Consider the following 26,407-nt stretch of genomic DNA (forward strand, 5'->3'; position numbering starts at 1 on the left):
GCAGAGACGCCCCTGGAGGGGGACATCCACTACCAGCGGGACGGCACCGGGCCCCTGCCGCCCTCCGCCTCCAAGGAGGCCTGCTCCGAGCTCTCTGGGCAGGGCAAGCCCAAGATCACCGCATGGGAGGCGGGATGGAACGTCACCAACGCCATCCAGGTACGGCCACCGCTGCGCCGCCACCGCCTCTGGGCACCGGGCAGTGCTCCCTTATCCTGATCCCAATCCCGCTCCGCGATCCGCACCCGGCCGGCTGCTGCGGGCTGATTGCAAACCTGCTTTAGGAGAAAGGGAAAGAAGGCGGAAAAGGGCATAGAAGGGGGAAAAAAATAGATGAAAGATAGAGATAAAAATGGTGGGGGAAAGGAAAGAAAAACAAAGAAATATTAAAAAATAAAAGGAAACTAAAAGCCCCCAGCAGGGTTCTCTCCTTTGGCCCCCCCATCCCAGAGGAGGGCACAGTGCCAGAGAGGGGCCCGAGCCCCATCCCCATCCCACTGTGGCTCCCACAGGGCTGGGGCTGGCTGGTGTCCCCATCAGGTTACCCCAGCACATGGGCTAGGGGGAGAGGGGGGATAGGGAGCCCGAGGGGTGACCAGGCTGGTGGCAGGATTGCACCAGGGTGGGCCTGGTCTGGTGCCTCCAGAGGTCCCCGGCTATGAGGGTCTTGGTGCACTGAGAGGGGCTGGCGACAGAGAAGGTAGAGACTGGGGGCAAAGCCCGGGTGCTGAAACTACACTCACTATTCTTGGTGCTGCGATGTGAAATCATGCAGATGTGCAGGTGTGACTGTGGGGGTAGCACGTCAGCAAGGGAGGGTGGTGCATCACTGTGTGTGGCTGTGGCTGCGTGGCGTGTTTGTGTGATCAACTGCGTGGGTGTGATGGTGGTGCCAGTGAGGCAGTGAGAGCACATGTGACTGTGATGATGCAGCTGCATGTACTCGGCTGCAGGCGTGGTGGGCCTGGTCCCCTCCACCACTGAGCAACACAGTTTCCATTTTGTCTCTTTCTAGGGGATGTTTGTTTTGGGCCTGCCCTATGCCATCCTTCATGGTGGATACCTAGGACTCTTTTTAATAATTTTTGCCGCAGTGGTTTGCTGCTACACTGGGAAAATCCTTATTGCCTGTCTTTACGAAGAGAATGAGGATGGGGAGATAGTCAGGGTGAGAGACTCCTACGTGGACATCGCAAACGCATGCTGCGCGCCTCGCTTCCCCACCCTTGGGGGCAGAATTGTGAACGTGGCTCAGATCATTGAACTGGTCATGACCTGCATCCTCTATGTGGTGGTCAGTGGGAATCTGATGTACAACAGCTTCCCCAACCTGCCCGTCTCCCAGAAATCATGGTCCATCATTGCCACGGCAGTGCTCCTGCCTTGTGCATTCTTGAAGAACCTCAAGGCAGTCTCCAAGTTCAGCTTGCTCTGCACATTAGCCCACTTTGTCATCAACATCTTGGTGATTGCCTACTGCCTCTCCAGGGCACGCGACTGGGCCTGGGACAAAGTCAAGTTTTACATTGATGTAAAGAAATTTCCCATCTCTATTGGCATCATTGTCTTCAGCTACACCTCTCAGATCTTTCTGCCTTCCTTGGAGGGGAACATGCAGAACCCCAAGGAGTTTCATTGCATGATGAACTGGACTCACATAGCAGCTTGCATCCTTAAGGGACTCTTTGCCTTGGTCGCCTACCTGACGTGGGCTGATGAGACCAAGGAGGTCATTACAGACAACTTGCCATCTACCATTAGGGCAGTAGTCAACATTTTCTTGGTGGCCAAAGCCTTGCTCTCGTATCCCTTGCCATTCTTCGCAGCTGTGGAAGTCCTGGAGCGGTCCCTTTTCCAAGATGGAAACAGGGCTTTCTTCCCCAACTGCTATGGGGGCGATGGGCGGCTCAAATCCTGGGGACTCACCCTCAGGTGTGCCCTGGTAGTTTTCACCCTGCTCATGGCTATCTATGTCCCCCATTTTGCCCTCCTGATGGGTCTTACTGGAAGCCTGACAGGTGCAGGGCTCTGTTTCCTGCTCCCCAGTCTTTTCCATCTCAAACTCTTGTGGAGGAAGCTCTTGTGGCACCATGTCTTCTTTGATGTTGCCATTTTTGTTATAGGTGGTATCTGCAGTGTCTCTGGGTTCATCCACTCTTTAGAAGGCCTCATAGAGGCCTTCAGAACCAATGCTGAAGACTGAGGAGGGGCCAGAGTTGGTGCAGTAAGAGAATCGCATCGAACATCTGCATAGCCAAATAATTCTGCATCCCTTTAATGGAAAGAGTCATTATTTTCGTTATGTGCATCCAAAAAATTCTATATCATAGAATCTGCAAATTAAAGGAAATAAGACGAAAGTGCTCACCCTGATGTCTTTTTAAATAAGCTTGGATTTAAATATATTTTTTTGTTATTTAGATTTTTTAGAAGGAAATTATCTGGTGCCCCACTCCTATCTCCTCACTCGTTGCCTGAAGCTTGGCTCCCCACAAATGGCCAGTTGGGAAACAGTTGCAGTTTTCAATACTCCTTACAGATATGCAATTCAGTGTTTCAGGAGCTGAAACACAGGTGCCAATCCCATGGGATTGGGTCACTGCGCTCACAAACGGAAGCAAACCCATCGTGGGTGCTGGGAGCAGGGACCTTCATTTTACACTTGGTGAGATGGATGTAGATGAGACCCAGATTGTATGACCAGCCCAACAAGCCCAAGCAGCAGCTGACGACCAGCAATGCCAATTACCTGCAATGTTTACACCGTTGTCACATAGGTGTCAGGACTGCTTAATTCTTCCATCCAAACCCCTACCGAGGAATGGAGCTTCCCATCGACTATAATATGTTGCCTCTGGTTGAAATCGCAGCCCTGGAGTCCACTTCTCAGTGACTTTTGTTTTGTTTTATTTTAACAATCGTTATTTCTAAATTATGAAAAGCTAAAAAAAAAATACATATTGTTGGATTTGACGTCGTTTCAGGATACAGAACAAAACTATGACACAATTCATTCTGTGCAATCTACCAGATCCGTGGAGCTGTTTCCAATATATGTGTGGTGTCATTGTGGTAAATAAGATGAAAAATGTATATCAGAAAAAAAAATCTATCTTTAACATATAATGTGGTACATAAATATATCGAAAAATAAAGAGAAAACATAGATGATGAGGCTGGCCTGTTTCGTAGGGGGCTTGGAGGAGCGGGGCAGGGACAGAGGGACGTTCATCCTTCCCCCATCGGGAGCACTACACATTCTCGGGGTAAAGTCGGGGCAGCGCCGGGTCGTTATCGACAGTGGGATTAAGCTGTTTGCAAGAGGTAGGACACTTATATTTCGGGAAAGGGTCGACTTACAGCTGGGGGGGGGGGGGGGCTGCTTTCACCCCTCAGCCCAGCTTTGCTTTACCCTGTAGTGGTCAGACTCCAGGGATGGATGGAATCTGCAGATGTACCCCGAGGTTTTTCTCTGAATAAGGGGAAGAAAACCCCGTCGCAAACAAAGGGGGAGAAATAAACGAAATAAAGGGCTGGAGGTATCCCTGGCTTGAACCAAACTCACCGAACCCTGCCCAGGGGTGCGGAGCATGGGGTTGATCCCCCCCGGGGGCTGTTTTTCCCGCAGCGGGGGATTAGCCCCGCAGTCCACACCTGTGATCGAAAACGCCTCGATTTACAGCGATTTAAAAGCTACAACAACTAATTGTCCGCCCGCTGCCGCTGCACAGCGAGGATGAGGATGGGGGGACCCACCGCCAGCGTTCCCGTAGCACAGGCACAGCTGAGATCCCCGTGGAGCTCCTATTATTGCCCTCAAATCACACCGAGCGCCGGGAGGGGCTGAGGTGTTCCCCCATTTCCCCCGCCCGGGCAGCTCCGCAATGCGGTACTGGGGGTGGGAGGGGGGTGTTGGCACGAGCCGGGAAAGGGGCTGCGGGCAGGAGGGTGGGATATCCCTGCCTGCCCGAAGGAAGACGCATTTCGGGCGGTTTCCCGGGCAGCCTCCGAAAGCAAAGAACAGGGGAGCTGTGGAGTCTATTCCGTCTGGGGTCAGGGACATGTGGCGCCGTGGCTGGGTGAGTAGGGGGGGGCATCGTAGTGGGGCGCCTGCCCCCCGGATTAGCCGCATTTCCCTCCATGCGGTGCCCATTCCTGGGGATATCCATCTATGTCCTATCTGCATTCTCAACCTTATCTCCATCCACATCCCCATCATCTGCATCCTCACCCCATCCCAGTCCTCATCATTTTCATCCTCATCACCACTACCCCCACCCCGATGCGGGTGACCCCTGATTACCGCCCCGCCGCGGTAATCGCAGCCCGATCCGACTCCCGCGGCCGCCTCCCGCTCCCCTCCCGCTTCCAGCCCGGCGGCCCACGCGGGCGAACGCAGCGCCTCGCCGACGGCGCGCCGGCCGAAGCCACACGCATCCACCCGCCGGGATACGGGATGCGCCCGGCCCGGAGCCACCGCATCCACCCGCCCGGGATGAGGAGAGCCAGTCGGGCTGGGGAGCTGGGTGAGGGGCTTCCCTTCAGGTGTGCCAGCTGTTTCTTCTTCTGCCCTGAGGTATCTGTTCCAGCTCTGTTTTCTCCTCAGGGACCAGCGTGGGAGGAGATCCAGCCCACCTCCCTGCCCTGTGCAGGGCTGAGAGTATCGGATCCTGGGAGTAAGTGGAAAGCTGAGGAACCCTGGCAGATTAACACACTCCTCTGCACATCTGTGGTTTGCATTTGTTCTGCACGCAGTGGTTAGAGGGTCTTTTTCTCTCTGTGTTCCGCACTGGGGAAGCAAAGGGACGCAGCCAGGCTGGCTGCCATGCCATACCATGCCATGCCATGCCACGCCACAGCAGCACGGCAGCTGGCTCTCCTCTCCTGCTGGCAGCTGCTTGTGTCTGAATACAGGATGCTCACAGACTAACCTGTCACGGTCTTTGTGTTTTACAGGGGCCAAATGTTCTCTGGTTCAGGACACATGATGATGGAAACCGTTTTATGAAGCTTTAACTTTTCAGAGGTCTTAAACCTAATTCAGCAACTTCCTTTCCCTGCCCCCCCCCCCCTCCCTCCTTGTGAACAGAAATGGCTCCTGCTTTGACTATATTTGGGGCTGTTAAGAAGATTAGTGCCCTTTTTGTGACAATGGGGGAAAAGTCAGGGCTTCGTGCTCCTGTGCCTCAGGGTGCAGACCAGGGAAGCGCGAGTAGAGTGTGCCCTCAGTCCCTGCAAGGGCACTTCAAATCCCTGAGTCCTTCCTAGACACGGTCCCCAACAAGCCCCGCTTCCAGGGAGTGGAGATACCCCTGGCTGGAGGAACTCAGCGAGGCATTTATGCCTCGCCCGCGATGCCTGGCAGCCGGCTGTGCGGCTCCCAGGGATGACAGAGCATCTCAGCGTCTGGCTCGTTGCAGTTGTCATCTGTGGTGGAGCCAGTGATTACCCAGAGAGCCCCAATGAGCTTTGTCTCGCTGTCAGCTCTGCTCAAGCGCTTCCCTCTGTGTTCCTGCCGGGTGCCGACGGGCGCTCCCGGCTGACGTGCGACGAGCTTGCGAAACGAGCCCGCTCAGCAAGCCGAGCGATAAGCCGAGGCTTTGTCCTCTAAACTTGTCCGTGGCTGGAGCCAGTGTGGCTGTTGGTGCAACCCTTGTGACTTGGGCTCGGAACATGGGCAGCCCCTCCAGCCTGCCGCAGCAGACATTTTGATGCTGTGCTGGTGCCAGTGGGAGCGTGCGTGGGCGCTGTGGGACATGTACAGCCCTTACAGCAGGGGCTGCAGTGGAGTGAGGAAAATAACCCCCAAAACAGCAGCAGGTTTAACTCGGACAAAGCAGAAATCTTCTGAAAAGCCAGCACGATGGCGAAGTCTGATCTCTGTTTCAAATGGCTTTTGTCTGCAGCTTCACAGCTTCTGGTCATGTGCTGCAGCAATTCTCTAAACCTTCTCACTCTGAAAACCAGACAAACAAAGGCCCTCTCTGCACTAGCAGGGAACAGATTTATTTTTCTCTCTGTCTTTACGGTTCCTCAAATACAATAGGGACCTCTGTTTGAACTTGTTCCCTTAAGACATAAGGGTAATACCAAATCTCTGTTATCCTCATGCACCCACACCGCCGTGCCACCCAAACTGAACTGTCGGTGGGAGCTGGGGCGAGATGAGGGCTGAGCTCACTCCTCCCCACATGCTGCTGCTGGTGCTGGAGCTCACAGGGGGCAGGTATGGCTCTGCCTTCTTCCCACACACATGGGGCCAGAGACATTGGCTGCAGTGGCAACTGGATGTCTTGGCCTTGTGAATTTTGGATGCTTCATATCACATATTCCAGAGTCTTTCAGAAAATGCTGGATGGTGACACCGATGTTCTCCACCATCTGATTTTATGTATCTTTGAAGCTTGTAGGTAAGGAGATGGAGTCTTTGCCAGTGACTCCACCAGCATGTTCAACCATCAGACTCTTATTTGGGCCCCCACACAGGGATGTGGTGACCACTGTTGGTGACCACTGGTTCTCTCCTTGCCCCTGCAGAGGGACAAGGAGAGAACCAGGGAGTAAATGGGGGCAGGCGCAAATGGAGGGCAGTAGATTCTGGCTCCAAGAGGGCTCCTCTGGCCTCAGTTCTGATGTGCCCATGGAGCTCAGTCCTTGTCAGCTGCTCAGGTGGTTGTTCCTGTGTACATGTGGCCCAGGATGGGGAGCATGGAGCCAGAGGGGGGTCACACAAGAAGCAGAAGGAGCATTGTAGGACTGTTGTACCTCACAACCCAAGCACGTAAGGCCCTGGATGGCCTGCCCCGGATGCAGTGCTGCTGGAGGACGAGGCTCCACCTCACCCCACTCCTTCCTGGCTGGCAAGTTCCATGGATTGGTGGTGTGTTGGCAACAGATCATATCCACATCCAGGAGGTCTTGCAGGCATTTGGGAGGTGATACATGTCTCATTACCTCTGCTAGGACCCGGCATGTGACCTGGCACAGCCTCCAGCAAACAGAGCACTTTGTTCTGACCCTTTGCACTTCCCCGCCAGCGAGCTGCCCTCTAATCCCCCCAAGGAGGGATTTTCCTCTCCTCCCCCAGCTCCCTGTGCCTCAGTCCCCTTTGAGAGAGGTCCAGGGTAATCATTTACTGCTTGCCACAGGCCACTCCTTCGGACTTTTTCTTCGACCTTCAGGCCGAATTGCCAAAATAAAAACAACGGGAAGAAGAGCAGTACATGCTGCTTCCCACAGTGGGAGTGTGGCAGTGCCCGTCTGCCCTGCTGCTGGATCCCAGGAGCCCTGTTCCCCACACCTCGCTCTCTGCAGGTAATGCCCATTTGCTTTCTCTGGGATGACTGAGACTTTTCCTTCCTCTGATGAGTTCCTGAACTCTTTTGGGAGAAGCAGAAGTTTTTGTGAAGGACTTCGCCCTTGCTGCCAGGAAACCTGGCTGGCTTGTGGGAGAGCTGCTGCTTGGGGCCAGCAGCTGGAAGTGGTGGAGGGTTGATTTCCAGCAGTGGGGTGGTTTCCCAGCTGTGGAGAAATCCAGAGAGAAGACAAGCAGCCTCCTTGCTCCTCCTGCAATATTGTACTAGGTGAAAAGATTTCTGCCATTAACTGTGCCTCCCCCAGGAAACTTCCATCGCAAGGAGCTTCTATCACCCTGCTTGTCCATGCAGCCCCACATCAGCTCACCTGGGTGAGGTCCACGGGGAGCACCCATGAGTGTTTCTGACCAAGGTGATTTCAAGAGCTGGCAGATCAGCAGAGGTAGCTGGTGACTGACTGTGTGTCCCCATGTCCCTGAGCCACCTGCACAGGGAAAGGAGCTTTGGGCCTGCACAGGCATTTGCAACCAGCACTATAAGGGTGAGGTTTGATCCAGATATTTCAGGTTGTCTTGGCTGTGGTGTCCCAGGCTGTGTGAGTCTCTGGGGCTGGGCCTGGTGAAGCTCAGGGGTGCTGTGTCCAGCAGCCTTCTAACAGGTCATTGCCAAACCCCCCGCTGGCAGGACAGGGAGGGCTGTTCCTGCTGGATGCCAGAGCAGGGGAACAGAGACAGGCTCAGCAGATTTCAGCACAGCTTTGCTGCTCTTGTAGAGGGGCTCATGAGCTTGACTTGAACTGGGCTGTCCACCAGATCCAGTATACATAGCTCTGCTGGAGACAGTCTCCAGCAGTTGCTTCCCAGAATTTGCATGTGGATAAAAAGGGGTGAAAATGGGTCCTATGGAGAGGAGATGGAGGTGGCCACTCCCAGGAATGGCAATGGGATTGGGGCAGAGGAGGGGAGAGGGGTGTTCCCAGGAATGCTGCACCCACAGGCTTTTCTAATGAACCCATTGCTGTGTCAGAGGGGCCTGGTTTTGGGCAGTGCAGCTCCCCGAGCTGTCTCCAAGCTGCTAAGCCCTGCTAAGTCAAGCCAGAAAACTGCCTCTCTGCCCTTGGCCCCCCAGGCTGGTCACATTCAGGGCTTGAGATATGAGTGGTGGCCCTGAGTGTGTGCCCTGCATCAGACTGACCTGTGCTGCAGAGGAAAAGAGGTGCTCACCCCAAAAAACAGAATTGAGGGTTTGTGGGGTTTTTTTTAAGAAAGGCTCTAAAGCACAAGCTGTAATGTGTCCTGAAGTGCTGCTGGGGAGGAGAGGAGAGGGCAACAAGCAGGAGTTGCACCTTCCCCAGGGACAAGGCTGGCCAGCAACCTTACAGTCAGGTTGCTTCCAACTGCATATAATTTATTCACTGAGACGGTGCCTACACTTAAAAGGCACTTAGGAACAAAAAAGTCCCAGCCAATTAATTTAATGGCAATAATAAACTCCAGAATTTATTCCTCAGAAGATGTAAAGGCTTTACAAGAGATCAGTAATATTCTGATGTGTTAATATTTGTAGAAGCAGAGGGACAGAATGTTGCAAGAGTTGCTCAAACCCACTTTAGCTGTCTTTTGGAATAAAAACCTGATCCCCAGTAGTCTCTTCCTGGTTCCTTTCTCCAAAACATGGGAAACATCCCAGCACCCTTGTGGGATTTGCTAGCAAAATCAAAGGCAAAACATGAGGCAGAGCCTGGGTTTTTTGAAGCTGAAAGAAAAATATAGAGAGCAGGAAAAAGAATGAAATAGTTTAAAGACCTGCAGTGGTCACCAATAGTCTATTTAGTCTTTAATGAATCATCCTTAAAATGAAGAAATAGGCTCTGAGCTTTTAAAGAACATCCTATCTCTGTTCTATCCTATCCCATTCCATGCTATCCTATGCTAGCCCTTACCCAGCAGAGGTAACTGAGTAGCCAAACATTTTAGGTCACCTTTCACTGCAGGTCCATGGAAACTTGCTTTGTGCACTCTAGACAAATATTAGTTTTACCTGAACCTTCCCTGCAATTCTGATTGCTCAGGACTGTGTGGTTCCTCTTCAGTGATACTTTTATGATTGTGGTTATGGATATTACTAGATAGGGAAATTAGGATTACCTTTCCCTGTAAAATAGCACATAAAAAGTTAGAGAGAGAGGGAGGTATTTCTCTGTGGGTAGAGACAATGGGCTGGGCCTGTTGTCCACTGGACATGTCCTGCCCTGGAGAAGCTGCAAATGTGGCAGGGTGAGTGGCACCAGCCAGGGATGGTCCCAATGGGAGGACCAAACTCAGACAGGGAAGGACCATGCAGCTCTTGACCCCTTACAGGGCTTGGAGAAGCATGCCCTGTCAGGAGATGTGCATAGAAGGGGTTAAATTGCCTGAAAGCTGCTCCTCACCTCTGAACTCAGGTCCATCAGAGGTTTTCCTGGCACTACATGTTCTCTGAGGGCAGGGAAAGAGCAACCTGGCACAGAAGACCAACAACACTCACAAAACCCAGCTCTTACATCAACAGATCTCCAGTTTCATTAGAATTGTTTAATTTTGTTTAGGAGCATGCAGGTTCTGGGCAGGGGAATGGGCCAAGGCCAGTCTTGCTGCAAGGGGGCATGGTCATGCCAGTAGCACCTGCAGGGACACGTGCCTGTGTGATGTGTGTGACCTGCAAACACTCTCACATCCAGCAGCTCCTTCAGCATGACACTGACATGGGCAAGGGGCAGTGTTGGGTGAGGGGTGAGAGCTGCTGCAGGATGTGGCTGGCTGTGGGCACACAAGGCAGGAAAAGGGGGAAAGTTTCATCTCTTAGACACGGGGAGGGCTGCCCAGGTGGGCTGGAATCTGTTCACATCTACCTGTCCCCCTCCTGTCTGCCATCATGGGGACAAATGTTTGCCCAGGACACCACTACAGGGAAAGTCACAGGACTCTGCAGGGCAAAGCCCTTTGCAGCTTCTCCGGGAATCTGGTGGCATCTGATGTTGAATTCCCAGGTAGGGACCTGCACTACACTGGGGATTTCCTGGTTGGCCCCGTGTCCCTGTGCTTCCAGAGAATGTCTTCTGCTGTGACAGGGAACCACCGGTGTCAGGGCAGTCACGCTGGGTACAGGGAGAATTAATTTGGTCTTAACTCCTCATCAAAACCCAAAATCCTTTCCTAAGAGCAGAAATGTGTGAATTTAACAGTTTTAGTGTAAATTTCTTCTGTTGTAAAGAAGCCAAACAGCCAACCAGTACCACCTAGCTCTCTTCCACTGCTCTCCATCTGCCAGTCCCAAAGCAATTTGCCACTGAAGCAGTGGCAGAGCACCCTTGGTGATCTCCACCAGACTGACTGGCGGGTGGATGCTGGCCAGACAAGTGTCAGGGAGCTGTCCCAGTGTCCCAGAGCTGGTGAGCAGCCAGTGCTGCACCTCAGGGCTTGTTTCTGCTCTTACTCCTGTGCCCTTCACATTTGCAGGAGGAGAAACATCTGCGTGCTCTGCTTCCCGAGGACACCCTGTGCTGGAAGCTGAGCTTCTGCCCCTGTTCCAGCTGGCTTGTTTGTGGCCTGGATGGAGCCCTCCTCCACTGCTCTGGGCAAGACAAAGGGTAATGCTTCTGGCTGGTACGGTGTCACTAAGCCCTGGGGACGGATAGGGCATGGAGAAGGCTTCCCCATGGAGGTCTCCTACTAGCGTTGTGCTGCGGAGCAGCTGGCAGAGGGCACAGCCCTGTTGTACATCTTCCTGGTGGACTCCACTTGGGCTCATGTCACAGCCCTTTGCCAGGGCTCACCCTGTCCAGCAAAGACTGTGTGAAGCCCAGCTCCCATGGGACATGCAAGGAATCCAGGAGGTGTTTGTGTGCAATGGAGGCAGCTTTGCATCACATGCCTGGCTCTGAGTGACACCCAGTGCATGCACAGCCCTTGAGGGTCAGTGACCCTCACAAACAGCACAGGTAGGATGGACAAAACCAACCCAACATCACTTTGCCTGCCAGTATCTGTCACCAGATTAGGCATTTTATGCATTTTAGCTGTAAAACCTTTTCCTTAGAGGATTCTTCCGCTTCCTCTTCTTTGCATAGAAAACGAGTTTTTAATTAAAGATGCTTTTTCTATGGAAAAGAAAATCAAGTAGATTTTCTTGATGACACCAAGATTTTCATGAAAGAAACAAAAGCAGAAGACACTGACTAGAAAATGTAAGTTAGCTGATGAAAGTATTCTCAAACTTGACCATTTCACTTCAAGTGGAGGCAAAACCGGAGAAAAGAAAAACATATTAGGAGATACTCTTGAAAGCTGACAATGCTGATAGCTTGAGGGTGTTGGCTAAGCAAAAAAATCAGGCTTCAACCTGAGAGAGAACAATATTTCAAGCAACATGATGCTTCCCCTCCCTCATTACACATGGCAACAAGCACATAACCTATTCCAGATGATTTCTTCCTAGTAGCTGTAGTCTGGCATGAGGGATCTGTCCCATGGTGGCCAGCCCTTCTGCTTCCCTCAGGGAATTCTGCCCACACCCCTGCCTTTACCTCCTTGCACCCACCACTGAACTCGCTCTATAGGCCACTTTTCTACAGGGAGATTTTACAGGAAACTACAATGGAAGCAAAAAGCGACTGCTTTATTTTTAATGAAGAGAGAGAAGACAGCCCTTCTTCCAGATCTCCTTTTGCTTAGTCTCTGCTGTCTCAAATCACCATGCTTCCCCTCCTCAGGTGTTTATGTTTGCAGTTAATACCATCCTTGCTGCCCTGGCTGCAGCCACACAGGACACTGGAAGGAGCAGCATCTTCTGGGTTTGACCTGAGTCAAATGACAGTTTTGACCTTCCTCCAAGCTACAGGACAGTGGACAGATGTCAAGCTTACTAACACGTAAAAAATTATTCAGAATACGTCCTGCCTGCCAGGACGTAATTTACTCCTGCTCAGCACCTGCACCTCTCCCTCCCCATCCAAAACTATCCCTCCCACCTAAATTCTCACTCCTTGGGTATAGCTGGCAGGTATCTCTTCATCTTTTGCAGCTGGTCAGCTTTTCCTGCTTGCTTTAAAGGGCTGCTGGGAAGCAGCAGTAGTGGTATGGCCATACTGAGGATCTGAGGGTGACTGTGTTCAGGGGCTAAATGGACTGCTGCAGGAAAAAAGCCTATTCCCATCTGGGTTTTAAGAAAGAGCCTTGGGCTCCTGGTCTGCCAGGGCAATCTGGGTGGGCTGATACAAAGATGGGAAGTATGGGAAATGAGGGGTCTCAGCACTCACTGGTTGTGAACTGCTTTGCATGCTTCAGGACTCGGCCTCCACTGGTAGATGTGCTCCCAGGTATGTTTGATGCTTTTTTTTTTATTTTCACAGGATTATTTTTTGCAAAGTGCTGCAAGCTTTAGCCACCTGCTGTTTTCTTTAAATTTTGCATGTAGTTTTCCTCAGAAATCTGGAGAGTTGTTTGTCAGTGGGCTCTAGCTTGCCCAGAGCCAGGGCTGCTTGGCTGGGTTCCTGCACTGGTTTGCAGTGTCCCTGGGGTGTAGGGAAGAGGATCTGTAAGAGAAAATTGGGCAACCCAGGAGCTTTACAGAGGATGCCTGAGAGCTTCCTTGAGTGCAGAAAAGTGCTTTCAGGTCTTTCCTAACCTGCTCCTGGACTTGCTGTGTACAACTATAGTGTCTCAATGGGAATGAAAGTGGAGTAAAATGGTGGCTTGCAGCTATCTCTTAAATCTGTGGCAGGGGAAAACTTGAGCCTTTTTTTCTCCCCAGTAAAAGCATGTGTTTGCAGGAATCGCCCTTCTGTGCTCCTTCTCTGAGATGAAACTGGGGCATCTCCCCCCTTTAGCTGCAAGCAGCCCCTGTGTTGGGTGGAAGCTGTGGCCTGCCTTAGGTGACTCTCCAAACTCTATGCTTCCTCCAAAACATCACCTGCTGTCCCAGTGACAGCTTGCCACACCTCCTTGCCTCTCCGTGCTGGCAGCCAGCCCTTCCCAGAGCGAGAGGGGATGAGGGACTTGCTTGGAGGGGTTTGCAATCTGGGTTAGGTAGGGAAGGCTGCCGAGAGCAGTGCCATCCGGGAGGAGGGTGGGAGGCAGCTCACAGATGACGAATCTGTGAGGTTGCCTCTCTGTACAAGGTACGCATTGCATTAGTAATGTGTTTGTAGCAAATAATGCTGGGCTAGCATGGGAATGTGGGTCACCACTGCCAGAACTGTGCGAGGGAGAGGGAGCTGCTCGTGCCGTGCTGGGAAGAAAACGTATGTTGCTGAGGGATGTGTGGTGGGGGGAGACATAGCTGCAGTAACTGCTCCAACTTGTAAGTAGCAGCTCTGTGTTGTGTGAGTGGGTTCCTGCTGCCTGGGGGATTGCTCTGGCCAGGAGTTGGGGGTCTTTGAGGAGGGGAGAGTGGGGTGCAGGAGTTTGTGTTCCTGGTGTGGAATAGTCACATCGTATTGGGGGAACTCCTGGACTTGCTTGCTGATGCTCTCTGTGGCCCTGGCTATGCCTGGAGCATTCCTGCTGCACCAGCAGGCACAAGGAGGGATGCAGCCAGGCATGTATAACCAAAGATTCCAGTGTATTTTTGTGACCTATTTCTGGTTCTGTTGTTCAGTGTGTGTGCGCGCTCAGGAATTCTTTGTGCTTTAAGGGGAGTAGGGTTTACTAGTGACCAGGAAAAGCCTACTTGACTGCTTCAGAGATTTAGACCACAAACTAACCTGGCATTGAAGGTGAACCTCGGTTGGGAAAGGTGGCTCTGAACTCTCTGAATAGAGAGTGATATGGGATGGGGATATACATAAACTAAAAATGTGCATGGTACTTCAGTGCACAGGCTCTAGTCTCAGAGTAAGTCCATTTAATGAACACGCTTTGTTGGAAAATGCTGCCCTTGGTCAGCAGGGACTTGTTGAGTGGCTTTATTTCCAGCAAAGAAGAAGTGGAGCAGAACAGGGCTGATGGAAGGAAGCATGCACAGGCTGCCAGGCTGGAAGAGGTTCTTGCCTACTTGCAGGCTGTGGAGATCTTGATAGAATTGGCTTGTCCAAGCCCCTTGGAGCAAGTCAGAAACTTGTACTGGTAATAAGTACCTCCAAGGCAGATTGATTTTTTTTTTTTTTTTTTTTTTTCTGTGGCTTGGCTGTGTGGTCTCCAAGATACCCAAGCTGCGACATCTCCATCTGTGTCTGAGTCAGTATTTTCCCTGGAGTCTAGGGTAGGAACAGTGGCAGCAAGCTGACCCTGGATCCAAACCCAAGTTTGTGGGGGCTCAGATTAGGAGGAAACGGGCTGTATTATCTGATGAATGGCAGCGATGCGTGGAGGGGGAGTGAGGTTATAGGTTGGGTTGCTCTGGTAAGAGGCTCCTGAGCAGGCGATGGGAGCCTTCACTCCTCTACCTATTGCTGCCAGTGCAGCTTGAGGCTTGTCCACACACATCTGTGTACCCCGGCCATTCTCTGTGCCAACCTTCTCCCTGGTCCTGAGCCTTGAGTGAGTGTTGCCTGCTCCAAACACAGCAGTGCTGATGTCCCTCTGCTGTGGCCATGATATCTGACCAGGCTGGCTCGCAGACTCTGGGAGAGATGCACCCTGAGGCAGGTGTTTGATGACCTTCAGCAGACCTCGGTAAGTCGGAGGAGAGTCAGACTGTCAGGGAAAGAAGGACTATGCCCAGTGGGAGGAAATGGGCCTTGATCTGTCTGGGTGCTGCCTGCATCTTGTCCCTGCTTGTGGATGCCAGCTGAGACAGGCTCTTGTATCTGCTGCAGGACAAAGTACAGACAAGGTCAGGGGCTCAGACCAGCCTGGTGTTGTAAACTCTCTCACTGCATGATTTGTGGGTTTTGCTTTAAGTTCCTGCTTTTCCTTTCTTATCCATTTGGAAACTCTAAACCCACAGCTTAGTTTCTTGGCTCCTTATCAGAGCTGCACCCAGATCCCAGACCTGCTTTTGGGGTCAGTTCAGTGGCTCTCGGTAGCACACAGGTCCCTCTGCCTAGCAGACCCAATGATCCATGCAGGAAGGGTTCTGCAATGGGCTTGTGTTTGCCTCAAAACTTGTCCTACAAACTCTTTGCCCAGGGGAAGAGTCTCTGTGGTTGATGCTGCTGATTCCTCGGTCTGTTGAGGAGCTATTCCAAGATGACAACTTACCTGAGTCTATAAACCCCCTTCTTTTTAGAGGGACAGGGTAGTGTATGTTTCTGTGAATATTTTGAGTCTTCCTTTCCCTCCAGTGACAGAACTAAGCAAAACAAGGAAATCCTCTGTACAGGTTGCACTTGTTGGGCTTCTCTCTGGCTCAGCCTGTGCAGCAGGGAGCAGGCTTGGGACTGCCTCTCTGTGAAGGGAGAGGTGATGAAGATAATGAGTGGTGGCAACCACCCACACGGCTGAGGAGCAGGGATGCTCCGTGGTGGGAATCCCTGCTTCTGGCACTGGCTACGTGTCCTTGGGCAGGTCACTCACTGTGATGTGTGTGTGCTGGCTTACCTCCTGCAGGGCTCTGAAAGGTTTCATTCATGTCCCTAATTACTTGTAGAGTCCTGAATGAAAGGGACAGTGGATGTGCCAAGTATGTGACGTATCCCAGTACAACATCGTTCTTGTGGGAACTCTCCTTGTTCCCCCCGCCCCGGGGACCCAGGAGTGGCTCAGGAGGGCTTGACAGTGGTGCTCTAGCCTGAGTCCCCTGTGCTGTGGGAGGCGGTGTCTATTTTGTGGCACTTATCCCTGTCCTGTGAGCTATTGAGGGCTCCTGGTGGGGCCGGGAGGGAAGATGTCCTGGTTCCTATAATTTCCTGGTTATTTTGGTATGTGAGTGGAAGGGGGAGGAGGGCGGCTGTGGAGAGAAGAGCAAGGTCAGTGAAGAACAAATGTGCCTCTGTGCACTTGTGATCACACTGCCAGCTAATCGGCTTCGGTGCTCCAACTTTCCTCACAGAACTCATCAAGCACGGCCGGGAGAGGATAGGGCAAACCATCAAGGCCTCCGGCTCCAGGCTCTGCGTGTAGTGAGTATAAAATGCTCTCAGTGGGATGAGAGCCCTTTAACAGCTCAGCCCGATAACCCCTGCGCTGGCTGAGTGGTGAATGGAGCTGGCTGGCACCGTGCAGATATGGGCAGTGCTCAGGGACAGCCGCCAGCATCCACTGCTGCCTGGCATCTCCTGCCATGGGTAGCCTGGCTGCGCAGGAGGGGGCCTTGGGGATGATTGGCGGTCTGTGCCTGCTGGTATGTGGGGGCACAGAGAGGGAACGCCCACAGGTGAGATGTGAGGAGGCTGGTGGGTTCTTTGGGCCCCCTCTTTGGGAGTGGTAGGACAGTGGGTGGCTGTGGGGATGAGAGCCTTCAGAGCTTCCCTGCAGTGTATGAGGGCTTGGTGGGGCTGAGTGGGAGTCAGCTCTCTGGGGCAGGGGAGAAGGGAACAGAGCTGCTTGTTTTGTTTGTTATCTCCTTAATTCTGGCTTTCGAAAGGAGTATGGGGGAATCCTCTAAACCAAAGGGGGGGAATCCCTAGGGTGGGGGGACTCACCCATCCCCAGTGATGCCTGATCAGGGCAGATCTGAACCACCAAGTGTTTGAGTCCAGGTTTTCCAACCCCAGCAGTAGTTGCACTAGGTAGATAAGTCCTGTGCTCACTGAGCCAGCCCTGGCTGCCATGTTGAGCTCCTCTTCCCTGCAGAGTCAATAGCCCCGAGCTGCCCTGTCTGACCTGGCCTAGGGGGAATGGCCTCTGACAGGTGCCATCCTGATGGCATGTGGTGGTTGGACCCAGCTGGACTCTCCTGGCTGCCCTGTGGGGGCACTCACTGGGTTGCAGGACTGGGTGCTGCAGCATCACTGTGCAGTGGGGTGGGGGCTGCACCTGCCTCAAGAGGGGTCTGGCCACGGCTAGGAGGGCTGTGACTTCAGCTGGCCCTGCTGGGCTGTGCTGGTCCTCACATGTTGGTGTTCTGACCGGTTTCTGCTATTTCAAGTCAAGGGCTAACCGTGGTATTTATATGCTTGTGCATCCATGAACCTTTTTTCCCTAATCTGCCCCCCAGTGTTCACTGCCTCCCCTGGAGTGTGTACACCCCCATCCCTTGGGGGGTAGCAGTGCTACCAAGGGAGTAGCTGGGGAACTCAGCTGAGCCCTCCTATGATGGAGAGGTACACATACCAGGGTCTGTGCTGCTCCCTGGCAAGTTAATGATGTGAAGATGTTTCTCTCTTGGATTTTGTTTTGAACACTAGCTTGCTCTTCTTTTTCCAAGTGCTGAACGAGTTGCTTTTTTAATGGATCGTTCCCGGAGCCCAGACAAAAGCACCCAGGTGAGATCAGGGCTCTGAACCAGCAAATCCTCACTTCTGGGACAAAAGGGGCTGGTGTCTTTAGATGAGAAACAAGCAGGAGAGCCTGTGTTAGCCTGCTGGAAGTCTTACTGCTGCTCTGTCCTTGTGGGTGATGCTGGGTGGAAAAAAAGAAGAGCAGAGAGGACAAGAGAAAAGTCAAAAGACAAAAGAAGAGCCTTTTGGACAAGACATAATGCTCCCAGAGTCTGGGGAGGGGAAGATTCCTGGGGAGGAGGAAGAGCATGTGTGTCTGTACTCCTTGTCATTGGGAAGAGGGAGGAGGTAGTTCCACGGAGCTGGATGTGTATAAGGCCACCTAAAGTGGCCTTAGTTAAAAGTTTGCCAAAACGAGCACTGTGTCTCTTGCTGATGGGTGTTTATCAACTGCTCAGTGTGAGGGGATGCTGTATTGAGGAAGGGAAAGCACAGCCTGCAGCACGGTCCTTGTGACTAACATTATTGTTGTCTTCTCTAGCCTTCAACACCAACTGACAACATCAACCTTGGACCTTCTGCTAACCCCAAGTAAGCTCCCTGCAAAGCCAGGTAGGGTGTGGAGTGTGAAGAGGTCTGGCAGGGGAATGCAGATGGTCTCTGTTTCTCACGTGTGTGGTGCCTGCAAAAGTCCTAACGACTACATTACTTGGCCTTTAACACCATGTGTGTTACCAGTGCACCAGCTTTCAAGACATTAAGCTGTAGCTGGTCCTTGTTATCATAATCATCCTCTCCTGTCCATATCTGCAGCCCTTTGTCCCATCTCTCTTGAGAGACAGTGAGGGAAGATCTTCTTTGTAACTGCTGGCTCCCTGACTATCTTTCTCTAGAAAAAGTGTCCCCTCTAAAGGTGTCACTTGTTCTTGACAGGTGCTTTCACCTGCTGCTGTGTTCAGCATGTGGGTTGCTGAGGGATTGCTCATGCTGTGCTGGGTCCACTGACATACACAGTGTGAATCCCGAGGTGGCTGGGAGCAAGGGTCACCCATCCAGTGCCCTTTAATCCCTTTCACACTCATCTTTCCAAGCAGGAACTCTGCTTTGCTGGTAGTGTTGCTGTTGCCTGTTTCTCTCCCAGAAACATTAACTTATTTCATTCTTGTCTAACAGTGCCAAGCCAACAGACTTTGACTTTCTGAAGGTTATTGGCAAAGGAAGCTTTGGAAAAGTAAGTGGGTTTTTACAGGTGGGCTGTAGCGTGGAAAGCAAATATCTTGCTAAAAGAGTTTCTAGCTGTGTCCTTTGCATGTCTCATGAGGTGTTTAGCCTGAGTATGGCTGAGATTAGGTAAGCCCTGAGATAGGGTTTTCATAGTCTATTCTTACTCTGGAGCTGTTCTGCCATCTCTTTAAGGACTGAAGTGTGAGGTGCTTTATGCTCAGGGTGCTGATGATAAGGAGCAGTGCTTGATTCAAAATGAGCTTCAGACTTCTTCAGGCAGCAAAAGAACTCCAGACAAACCTGAACCTGGGAGACAGCCTGGATCCCCTTTAAATGGAACTGTCTCCCCAAATGCTCCAAACTGTTTTCTTTTGAGTGTCTAAGTGATGTATGTGGAGTTGTTGCATGCTTTTTTTCTGGCAATGAGAAAGTGATGAGAATTCACAGGTCTGGAACTGTCTTTAAAACTTTGTACCTGACCCTCTGGAGTAGTATAATGATGCACAAGACTATTGAGCTAATGAGGAAACACTAACCAAAAGGCAGAAGGTGAGGCTGAAACCCATAACCAGGACCTTGTGTTGCAGGTTCTCCTGGCCAAACGCAAGTGTGATGGGACTTTTTATGCAGTGAAAGTCTTGCATAAGAAAACCATCCTCAAGAAAAAGGAGGTACGTTTGCTTTCCTTGGCTATTTCTGCAAATAGTGGTCAGTGTATGAGCTACCCTGGTAATGCAATTGGGGTACCTGGTGGCTGTCATTTATGTAGGCAATTTGCATGTTAGACATGGATTTCTCTGTGCTATGGGAACATGAAGAACAGAGATTAAATGGGTCAGATAGCAGGGAGTGATTCCCTTTCTGGGGCTAGAAATGACTCTCTTTGGCTCGCAACCTCCACCCATTTTGAAAACAGCAGTGAGCCCCTATGACAGGCTGGGCTGGACCCTTGCCTGAAACCCTAATGCCTTGTCTGCTTCTTGATAGCAAAATCACATCATGGCGGAACGCAATGTGTTGCTGAAAAATGTCAAGCACCCCTTCCTTGTGGGACTCCATTACTCCTTCCAGACCTCGGAGAAGCTTTACTTTGTACTTGACTATGTAAATGGAGGAGAGGTGAGTGCACTTAGAGGCTTCCTTTTTGGTCCTTCTTAAACACGCTGCTTTATTGCCTAAAACTGTTTCTTGTCAGAAGAAAATCATGTTAAGGTATAATGCTGCTTTGACCGCCAGAAAGGAGCAGCCAGGAACACCTGGCATTACCTCATCTGTAAACTGAGTGAAGATCTTGCTGACTAGGACCTGAGCCAGATGATTCCTAAAGCAAGGATGCTGAGAAAAGTATGTGTTAGGGGTGTTTTAAAATCCTATGGAGAATACAGGAAATACTGATGCTAGTGAGCTGTAGGCAAAACCCACCTGTGGGCCAGCTCTGGATCTGTCACCCAAGTGTGCTTGGGTGATGTCAGCACACTTTTATAGAATTTTTCTGTGCTGTAGAAGCTCACTTTCTTCCAGCTGTCTTTCTGTACTATCTGAAACTGGCTGGGAGATATTGGTAACATGGATTTATTGCCCAAATAGAGTTTATGTTGGGGATCTTGTGTTCAGATCTAGGCATGTATCACTTCTTGTGGCTAGGCTACCAGTAGTACGTGAGCTGTACTAAGCTAGGAGCTTAACTAGATCAGCAGAAGATGTTTTTCAGAGAATTAATTATTTATTTTGGGGAATGAAGAGTAGAACAAAGGGAGCAATTTATAGGAAGGTGTTTGGGCTGCTTAAAGGGGCTTGGTTTGGGCTCATTTGGTGTTATTTGTGTGCTACTTGCTGCAAAGACGTTTTCACTTGGGTAGCTGGCTTTCAGCCTTGCTCCAGATAGCCTTCAGTTATTTAGAAAAATGACCAACCCTCTCATCTGGCTGTAGCTCTTCTTCCACTTGCAAAGGGAGCGCTGTTTCCGTGAACCCCGGGCCCGGTTCTATGCTGCAGAAGTTGCCAGTGCAATTGGGTACTTGCATTCCTTAAACATCATTTACAGGTAAGACACGTGTCCTGCTGGGGAGGGCAGGGCCACCAAGTGTGCCCAGCAAGGTTGCGTCAGTGTTGGGGAAAGGGCTTCACTGGGGCCCTGCAATATATTCAGGACTGAAACAGCTGAAGAATTTCCTACCCCAGACAAGACTGACTAAGTGCTGCTGGCACTTACACTTTCAAGAGAGATCCTGTCTGCACAGGACCTGGTGGGCAATAAATACTCTCAGACTGATAGTGGGAAGGAGAAAGAGTGTTTAAGTGTAAAAATATAAAAACCCCTGGCTCAATAAGAGAGAAATCATTGCTCCATAACAATTTATGCACAGAAATGCAGGCTAACACCTGATCCTGTATGACAGCAGCCTTTCAACGTTTGCATGTGTGTATGTTGATGGGAATCAACATGTGTGTATGTTGATGCACTTCAAGAAGGTCTGGACTGGGAAGCTTTGTTAGCTCCTGTTCTTAGCTGATGCTGTTTCAGATTCATGTTTTCTAAGTATCTGGCCAAATCTGCTCAAACAGCACCTTTTGTCTTGCAGAGACTTAAAACCTGAGAACATTCTCCTGGATTGCCAGGTATATTCACAGCTTGGGCTACTTTTGTTCTGTCTTTAAAAGCATCAGGACTATAAACAGAGGGCTGTGGTTCTGCAAGCTGGGCTATAACTCACATCATGGCATGGATTTTGTATGTCTGCCCCACTGCACTTCTGTGCAGATCCTGCAAGGGGGATTGACCCTGCCCTCTGCAGAACTGCACACACTGTGGGGCTGGGCTCATTCCCAAAAGCTGGGACCTGACTTCTGGGCAGGGATCAGGGACGTGAAGAACAGGTCCCTGCTGCTACTCTGGTGGTGAGCACTATTAAACAATCTCTGGGATAAAGCAGCAGCAAAGTACAGAAGTGCTGGATCTCTTCATAGTTATCCAGTTGTAGACAAATAAAACAAAAAAAAAATCCAGACTGTACTTTTTCTATAGGCTCCTGTACTTGTGCTATAGGATGTCCATAGGGGAGGGAGCGGAGAGAGATGAGCAGTGGGGAACTAAAAACCCCGTGAGATGCAATGTGAAGGCAAATACTTGGAAACCCTGTCTCCTCTCTAGGAAGAGTGAGCCAGGCTGAAACTTCTCTCTTCTTTAGGGACACATAGTATTGACAGACTTCGGACTGTGCAAAGAAGGAATGGAGCAAGAGGAGACAACTTCTACTTTTTGTGGCACTCCTGAGGTAGAGCATATGCTGGGGCTTTGCTGTGACTTGCTGCTCTGAGTCTTGGGCTTATGTAGCATCTCAAAATATGGACTCTAAATTAGACCGCCTTGGGCTCTTTGAGGTTGTTGACCTGAAACTGGAGTTCAAGTAAGGCCTTCCCTACTCATCAGAGATGGTTTTATCTGTAACAGCTAAACTCTGACATTGCTGTGCTATCAAGGGCAGGGATCCCTGCACTCGGAAATGGCCAGACTTGTGAAACTGCAGCTGTTTCGGGTATCTGTGGAGGCAACCTTGACCCTGGGAGCCTGTGAGCAGGCTGTTTACCTGCTCCAATACCCTGGAGCTGCAAAACAGGGAGCCTGCTGCTGCTGACATGCACCCGACCTTGCTGTGCTCTCCTATGTGTACTTGCTATGCATGAGTTGCAAAATGCCCTGTGCAGAGGAGAGGACCAGACTCCTCTCTGGAATGTGAACATTGCTCAGAAGGGAAAAAATGTCTTTTCTCCAATGTCCCCCAATCAGGTTTTGTGAAAACCTGTTTCCAGTTTGGCTTCTTGGAGGCTTTTTTCCTTCTTCTTACTGAGCTGAGGATTTTGGTAGCACTTCAGCCTAGGTAATACACCTGTCCTGCTGCTCTTCCTAGACAACTTGAAGGAGGGTTTGCGAACAGCACACCTTCCAGTTTTCAAGCTCAGCAGAAGTGGGCAGGAAATTGCCTCTTATGCAATAGCACAGCATGAACCAAGCAGGAATGTTTGAGCTTTGTTTTCTAGTTTTCATGTGTGTTGGTGTCTTCCTGTTCTAGACAGAACCTGATAGTACATAGAGATAATTCTGTGGGAGGCTGTTTATTCTGCAGACTGCTCAAATTCTTGCCTGTTGCCCCTTGGTGGTGGTTATTGGTAGTTTTGCTGTTTTGGACAGTCTTGTTGGGACTGAAAACAGCAGCTTTTTCAAAACCACATGAGCCTCTTAGGGATGTGATGTGTCAGTGCGGGACAGGTTTGCTGGTTGAATTGTGATGGGTGGCAAATCCTTGTACAAGTCCTCTATAGCAAGAAAACCTTCAGTAGCCTGGAAGAACACTGGGGGCTGCACCTGTGTGCTTCCTAATGCATTTGCTCAGCTTGAGCTGCAGCCAGATTTGTGACTTACAAGGGCAAAGCCCTTCTTTATAGCTTGACTCTAATGTTTGCTTCTGACTTCCCAGTACCTGGCTCCTGAGGTGCTAAAGAAGCAGCCCTATGACAGGACAGTAGACTGGTGGTGTCTAGGAGCTGTCCTCTATGAAATGCTGTTCGGACTGGTAAGTTTAGAAATGGTCTCTTTTACTTTCCATGGTAGAGAACTTATTTTCAAAAGCTGTGGTGTGAGGTTGGTCTGGTGTTCACATGGTACCTGATAGATGACTAAATCCTGAATTAGATGACCTGGTTTAATCATACCATTGTACTTTTGAGCAGAGATGTGTCAGGTCTCCCTCGTCTACTCACAGCAGGTGTCATTTTTGATCTGCAATTATTGGTTCCTTATGGTAGCTCATGTTTTACCCGGCTGCTTCTCCTCTCTTTCAAATCAGCCTCCTTTTTACAGCCGGGATGTGTCTCAGATGTATGACAACATTCTGCACAAGCCACTCCAGATCCAAGGAACCAAGACGGTAGCAGCTTGTGACATCCTCCAGGGACTCCTCCACAAGGAGCAGAAGAGGAGGCTGGGTGCCAAAACAGACTTTGTAGGTGGCCTCCACTATGATCAGGAGGGAGAATAGATGGGAAAGCTTTCTATTCTGAGCCTTTCTTTTATGATAATGCCACTGCCTTGGATAAAGCTTTCCACTCAGTGTGTCCCTCCAGCCTCCTAAAAGGGGCATATGAGGTTGTCTTGGATTTCCAGAGGGAAAGGTGTGGTGGCAAGCTAGGGATGCCAATGTGTGATGGGTCATTTCCCTTCAAGGGATTACTGGACTGTGACCCTCATGTATTAAGGATTTGTGGGCATGGGTATGTGGTAGCTCCAAGTCTTGCTTCCACTCTTTAATGCTGTGAGACCAGCTGGCAGGTGCTGGAAAAGGAGGGTTGGCAGAAGTCTAACATTTCCCCCTGCTTTCTATGCAGCTTGAGATAAAGAACCATGTATTCTTCAGCCCAATAAACTGGGATGATTTGTACCACAAGAGGATTACCCCTCCATTCAACCCCAATGTGGTAAGTGGGTGTTTCTGTTTTTTTATATATAGGAGTACAAAAGGGACCCTCTGTAGATGCCTTATGCTGACACTGAGGGTTCTGAGGTGTGGACTAGGAACTGTAAATGCAGTGCTGTTCTTCTTCTGGAAGAGCAGCTGTGTTGGACTGTCTGAACACAAGGGGCTGGGTTCTGTTCACTCAAAATGACAGTGTGTCTCTGCTCCTTGGCTTAGGCTGGTCCAGCTGATCTGCGACACTTTGATCCAGAGTTCACCCAAGAAGCAATCTCTGCCTCCATCACCCACACACCTGACCTAGCAGCCAGCAGCTCCAGTGCCTCAGATGCATTTTTAGGATTTTCTTATGCACCAACTGAAGAGGACATCTAAGTTTTACAAAGGCTTTGAGAAGCCAGATTTTAAATGAATAGGTTTTATGGTTTTTTTTTTGTTTGTTTTGACTGGGTTTTTGGGTTTTTTGTTTGTTTGTTTGTTTGTTTTCTGTTGGTTTTTTGAGAGGATTTTGTCCTTTGCTCATGGCTTAAGGAAATTGGGACTAACACACTAACTGGGATGGAACAGAGCTCAACTTTTGCTGTTTGGTGGATTTCCCCCAAATATTTCCCTGCCAGGACTGTTTCCCTGGCAGAGAAAGTGGGACACTGATTATGGCTTTCCCCCTGAGTGTCTTGTACTACTTGGCAGAATTGTATTCACCCTGTGGTTGTATTTATGGTTGAGGTATGTGCCATCATTCACATCAACAGCCATGTCCCTGTAACTGGCCACCTTTTTCCCCTTTGTTTTTCTTTTTTGTTTTTGTTGGGGAGCTGTGCCCAGCTCTGTCCAACTGCTTTCCCCACCTACTCAATTGAGAAGGGAATTCTTCACACAACCATGAATATTGGCTTCCTTCCTTTAAGTAGACTGACTGTGTCACTTAAGCCACTCATCCTGGGCTGAGCTGGGCTGAGGGAAAACTGTTCACCAATTGTTGCTCCAAAGGCAGCTGCAGGTCTGTGAATCCTGAACTGCACTGGGGCCTTTGATGCCAGCCAGTCTCTCCCCAAGGTGAGTGGATCATCTCTCTAGGTGAATTAGGATGCTGCTGAAGCACTAAGGAGGTTGTTATGGAGGAGCCAATGTGTGGGAGGAATATCCCAGATCAAAGGGGTGGGGAAGAGGCTGAATTGCTTGGAAAAATAACTCTATGGCTAAACCCTGCTTGGGGTGGGGGGTGTCTTTCACAGCATGTGCTTGACTTGCCCATGACACACCAACACAACTGTGAGGAGCACGCGGAGTACAGGATATGCACAGCAAAGGGTGGCTAGCACTGCTGCTCCAGGCTCCAGTACTCATCTGAAAACACCCATCACTGATGTAGAACAGTTATTTATTCTGCCTTAATTTAAATGCTGGTGTATTCATTGAATGTCGCTTCCCACTTTTTCTTTTTAAAACTGTTTTATTTTGTTGCTGTGGGGAAAAGAGGGGGATCTTAGAGCTTCCACTGTAACCCAGGGATAAACAAGGGACTTTCTGCAAGTTGCGTGGTGCTCATGCTATGGGGAAGCTTGTGTTGGAACATTTTTTTTTTTAATTGGACTTTATCTTATGTATGCTGAAGTCATTGGGAATATGACACGGTTTATATTAAAGTGCAAACACTGATGTGCGTCCATGTGGCTGTCCTGGAGGTGTGAGGGGGGAGGGAGCAGGGTGGGAGGGTGGTTGGTCTATGCTGTGTGTGAGAGCACTTACCTGCACGCATAAAGTCACTAAAACTGCTGGTTTTAAGTTCAAAGAGGAAGAAATAGGTTAATCATAGAATCACATGACGGTGTGGGTTGGAAGGAGCCTTCAAGCCCCTCTAGACCAGGTTGCTCTAAGCCCTGTCCAGCCTGGCCTTGAACACTCCCAGGGATGGGGCAGCCACAGCTTCTCTGGGTAACCTGTGCTAGGGCCTCACCACCCTTACAGAGAAGAGCCTGCAGGCGTCAGGACCGGGATTTTGATTTTACTGGTGTCCAAGGCCCAGAAAGCTGCGGTGGCTGAAGGGTGGCAGTTTCCTGTGGGGTCACGGGCCTGCCCTGGGCGCTGACAGGGCCGGT

General features: G+C 50.6%; 2 protein-coding genes across 2 annotated transcripts in view; both read left to right on the forward strand.

The window, feature by feature from the left end:
• Positions 1-3,174, forward strand: part of SLC32A1 (solute carrier family 32 member 1) — an 18,314-nt gene extending 15,140 nt beyond the window's left edge. The window contains exons 4-5 of the mRNA XM_008920137.3: positions 5-159; positions 1,016-3,174. Of these exons, the coding sequence (XP_008918385.3) occupies positions 5-159; positions 1,016-2,203 (1,343 nt within the window). The 3' untranslated portion in view covers positions 2,204-3,174. The remainder of the gene's footprint in view (positions 1-4; positions 160-1,015) is intronic.
• A 3,919-nt stretch (positions 3,175-7,093) lies between these two features.
• Positions 7,094-25,977, forward strand: SGK2 (serum/glucocorticoid regulated kinase 2). The gene is given in 16 exon segments (XM_029960348.1): positions 7,094-7,314; positions 10,814-10,892; positions 10,894-10,944; positions 16,287-16,356; positions 17,584-17,661; positions 18,158-18,207; positions 18,790-18,847; positions 19,428-19,511; positions 19,828-19,959; positions 20,772-20,884; positions 21,423-21,459; positions 22,029-22,115; positions 23,316-23,411; positions 23,685-23,840; positions 24,223-24,312; positions 24,528-25,977. Coding segments are annotated over 16 exon segments (1,428 nt in total). The 5' UTR covers positions 7,094-7,223; the 3' UTR covers positions 24,684-25,977.
• The last annotated feature ends 430 nt before the right edge of the window (positions 25,978-26,407 follow it).

Source organism: Manacus vitellinus, unplaced genomic scaffold (assembly GCF_001715985.3).
Source record: "Manacus vitellinus isolate BGI_N305 unplaced genomic scaffold, ASM171598v3 scaffold_26_pilon, whole genome shotgun sequence".
NCBI classification, from domain to species: domain Eukaryota; kingdom Metazoa; phylum Chordata; class Aves; order Passeriformes; family Pipridae; genus Manacus; species Manacus vitellinus.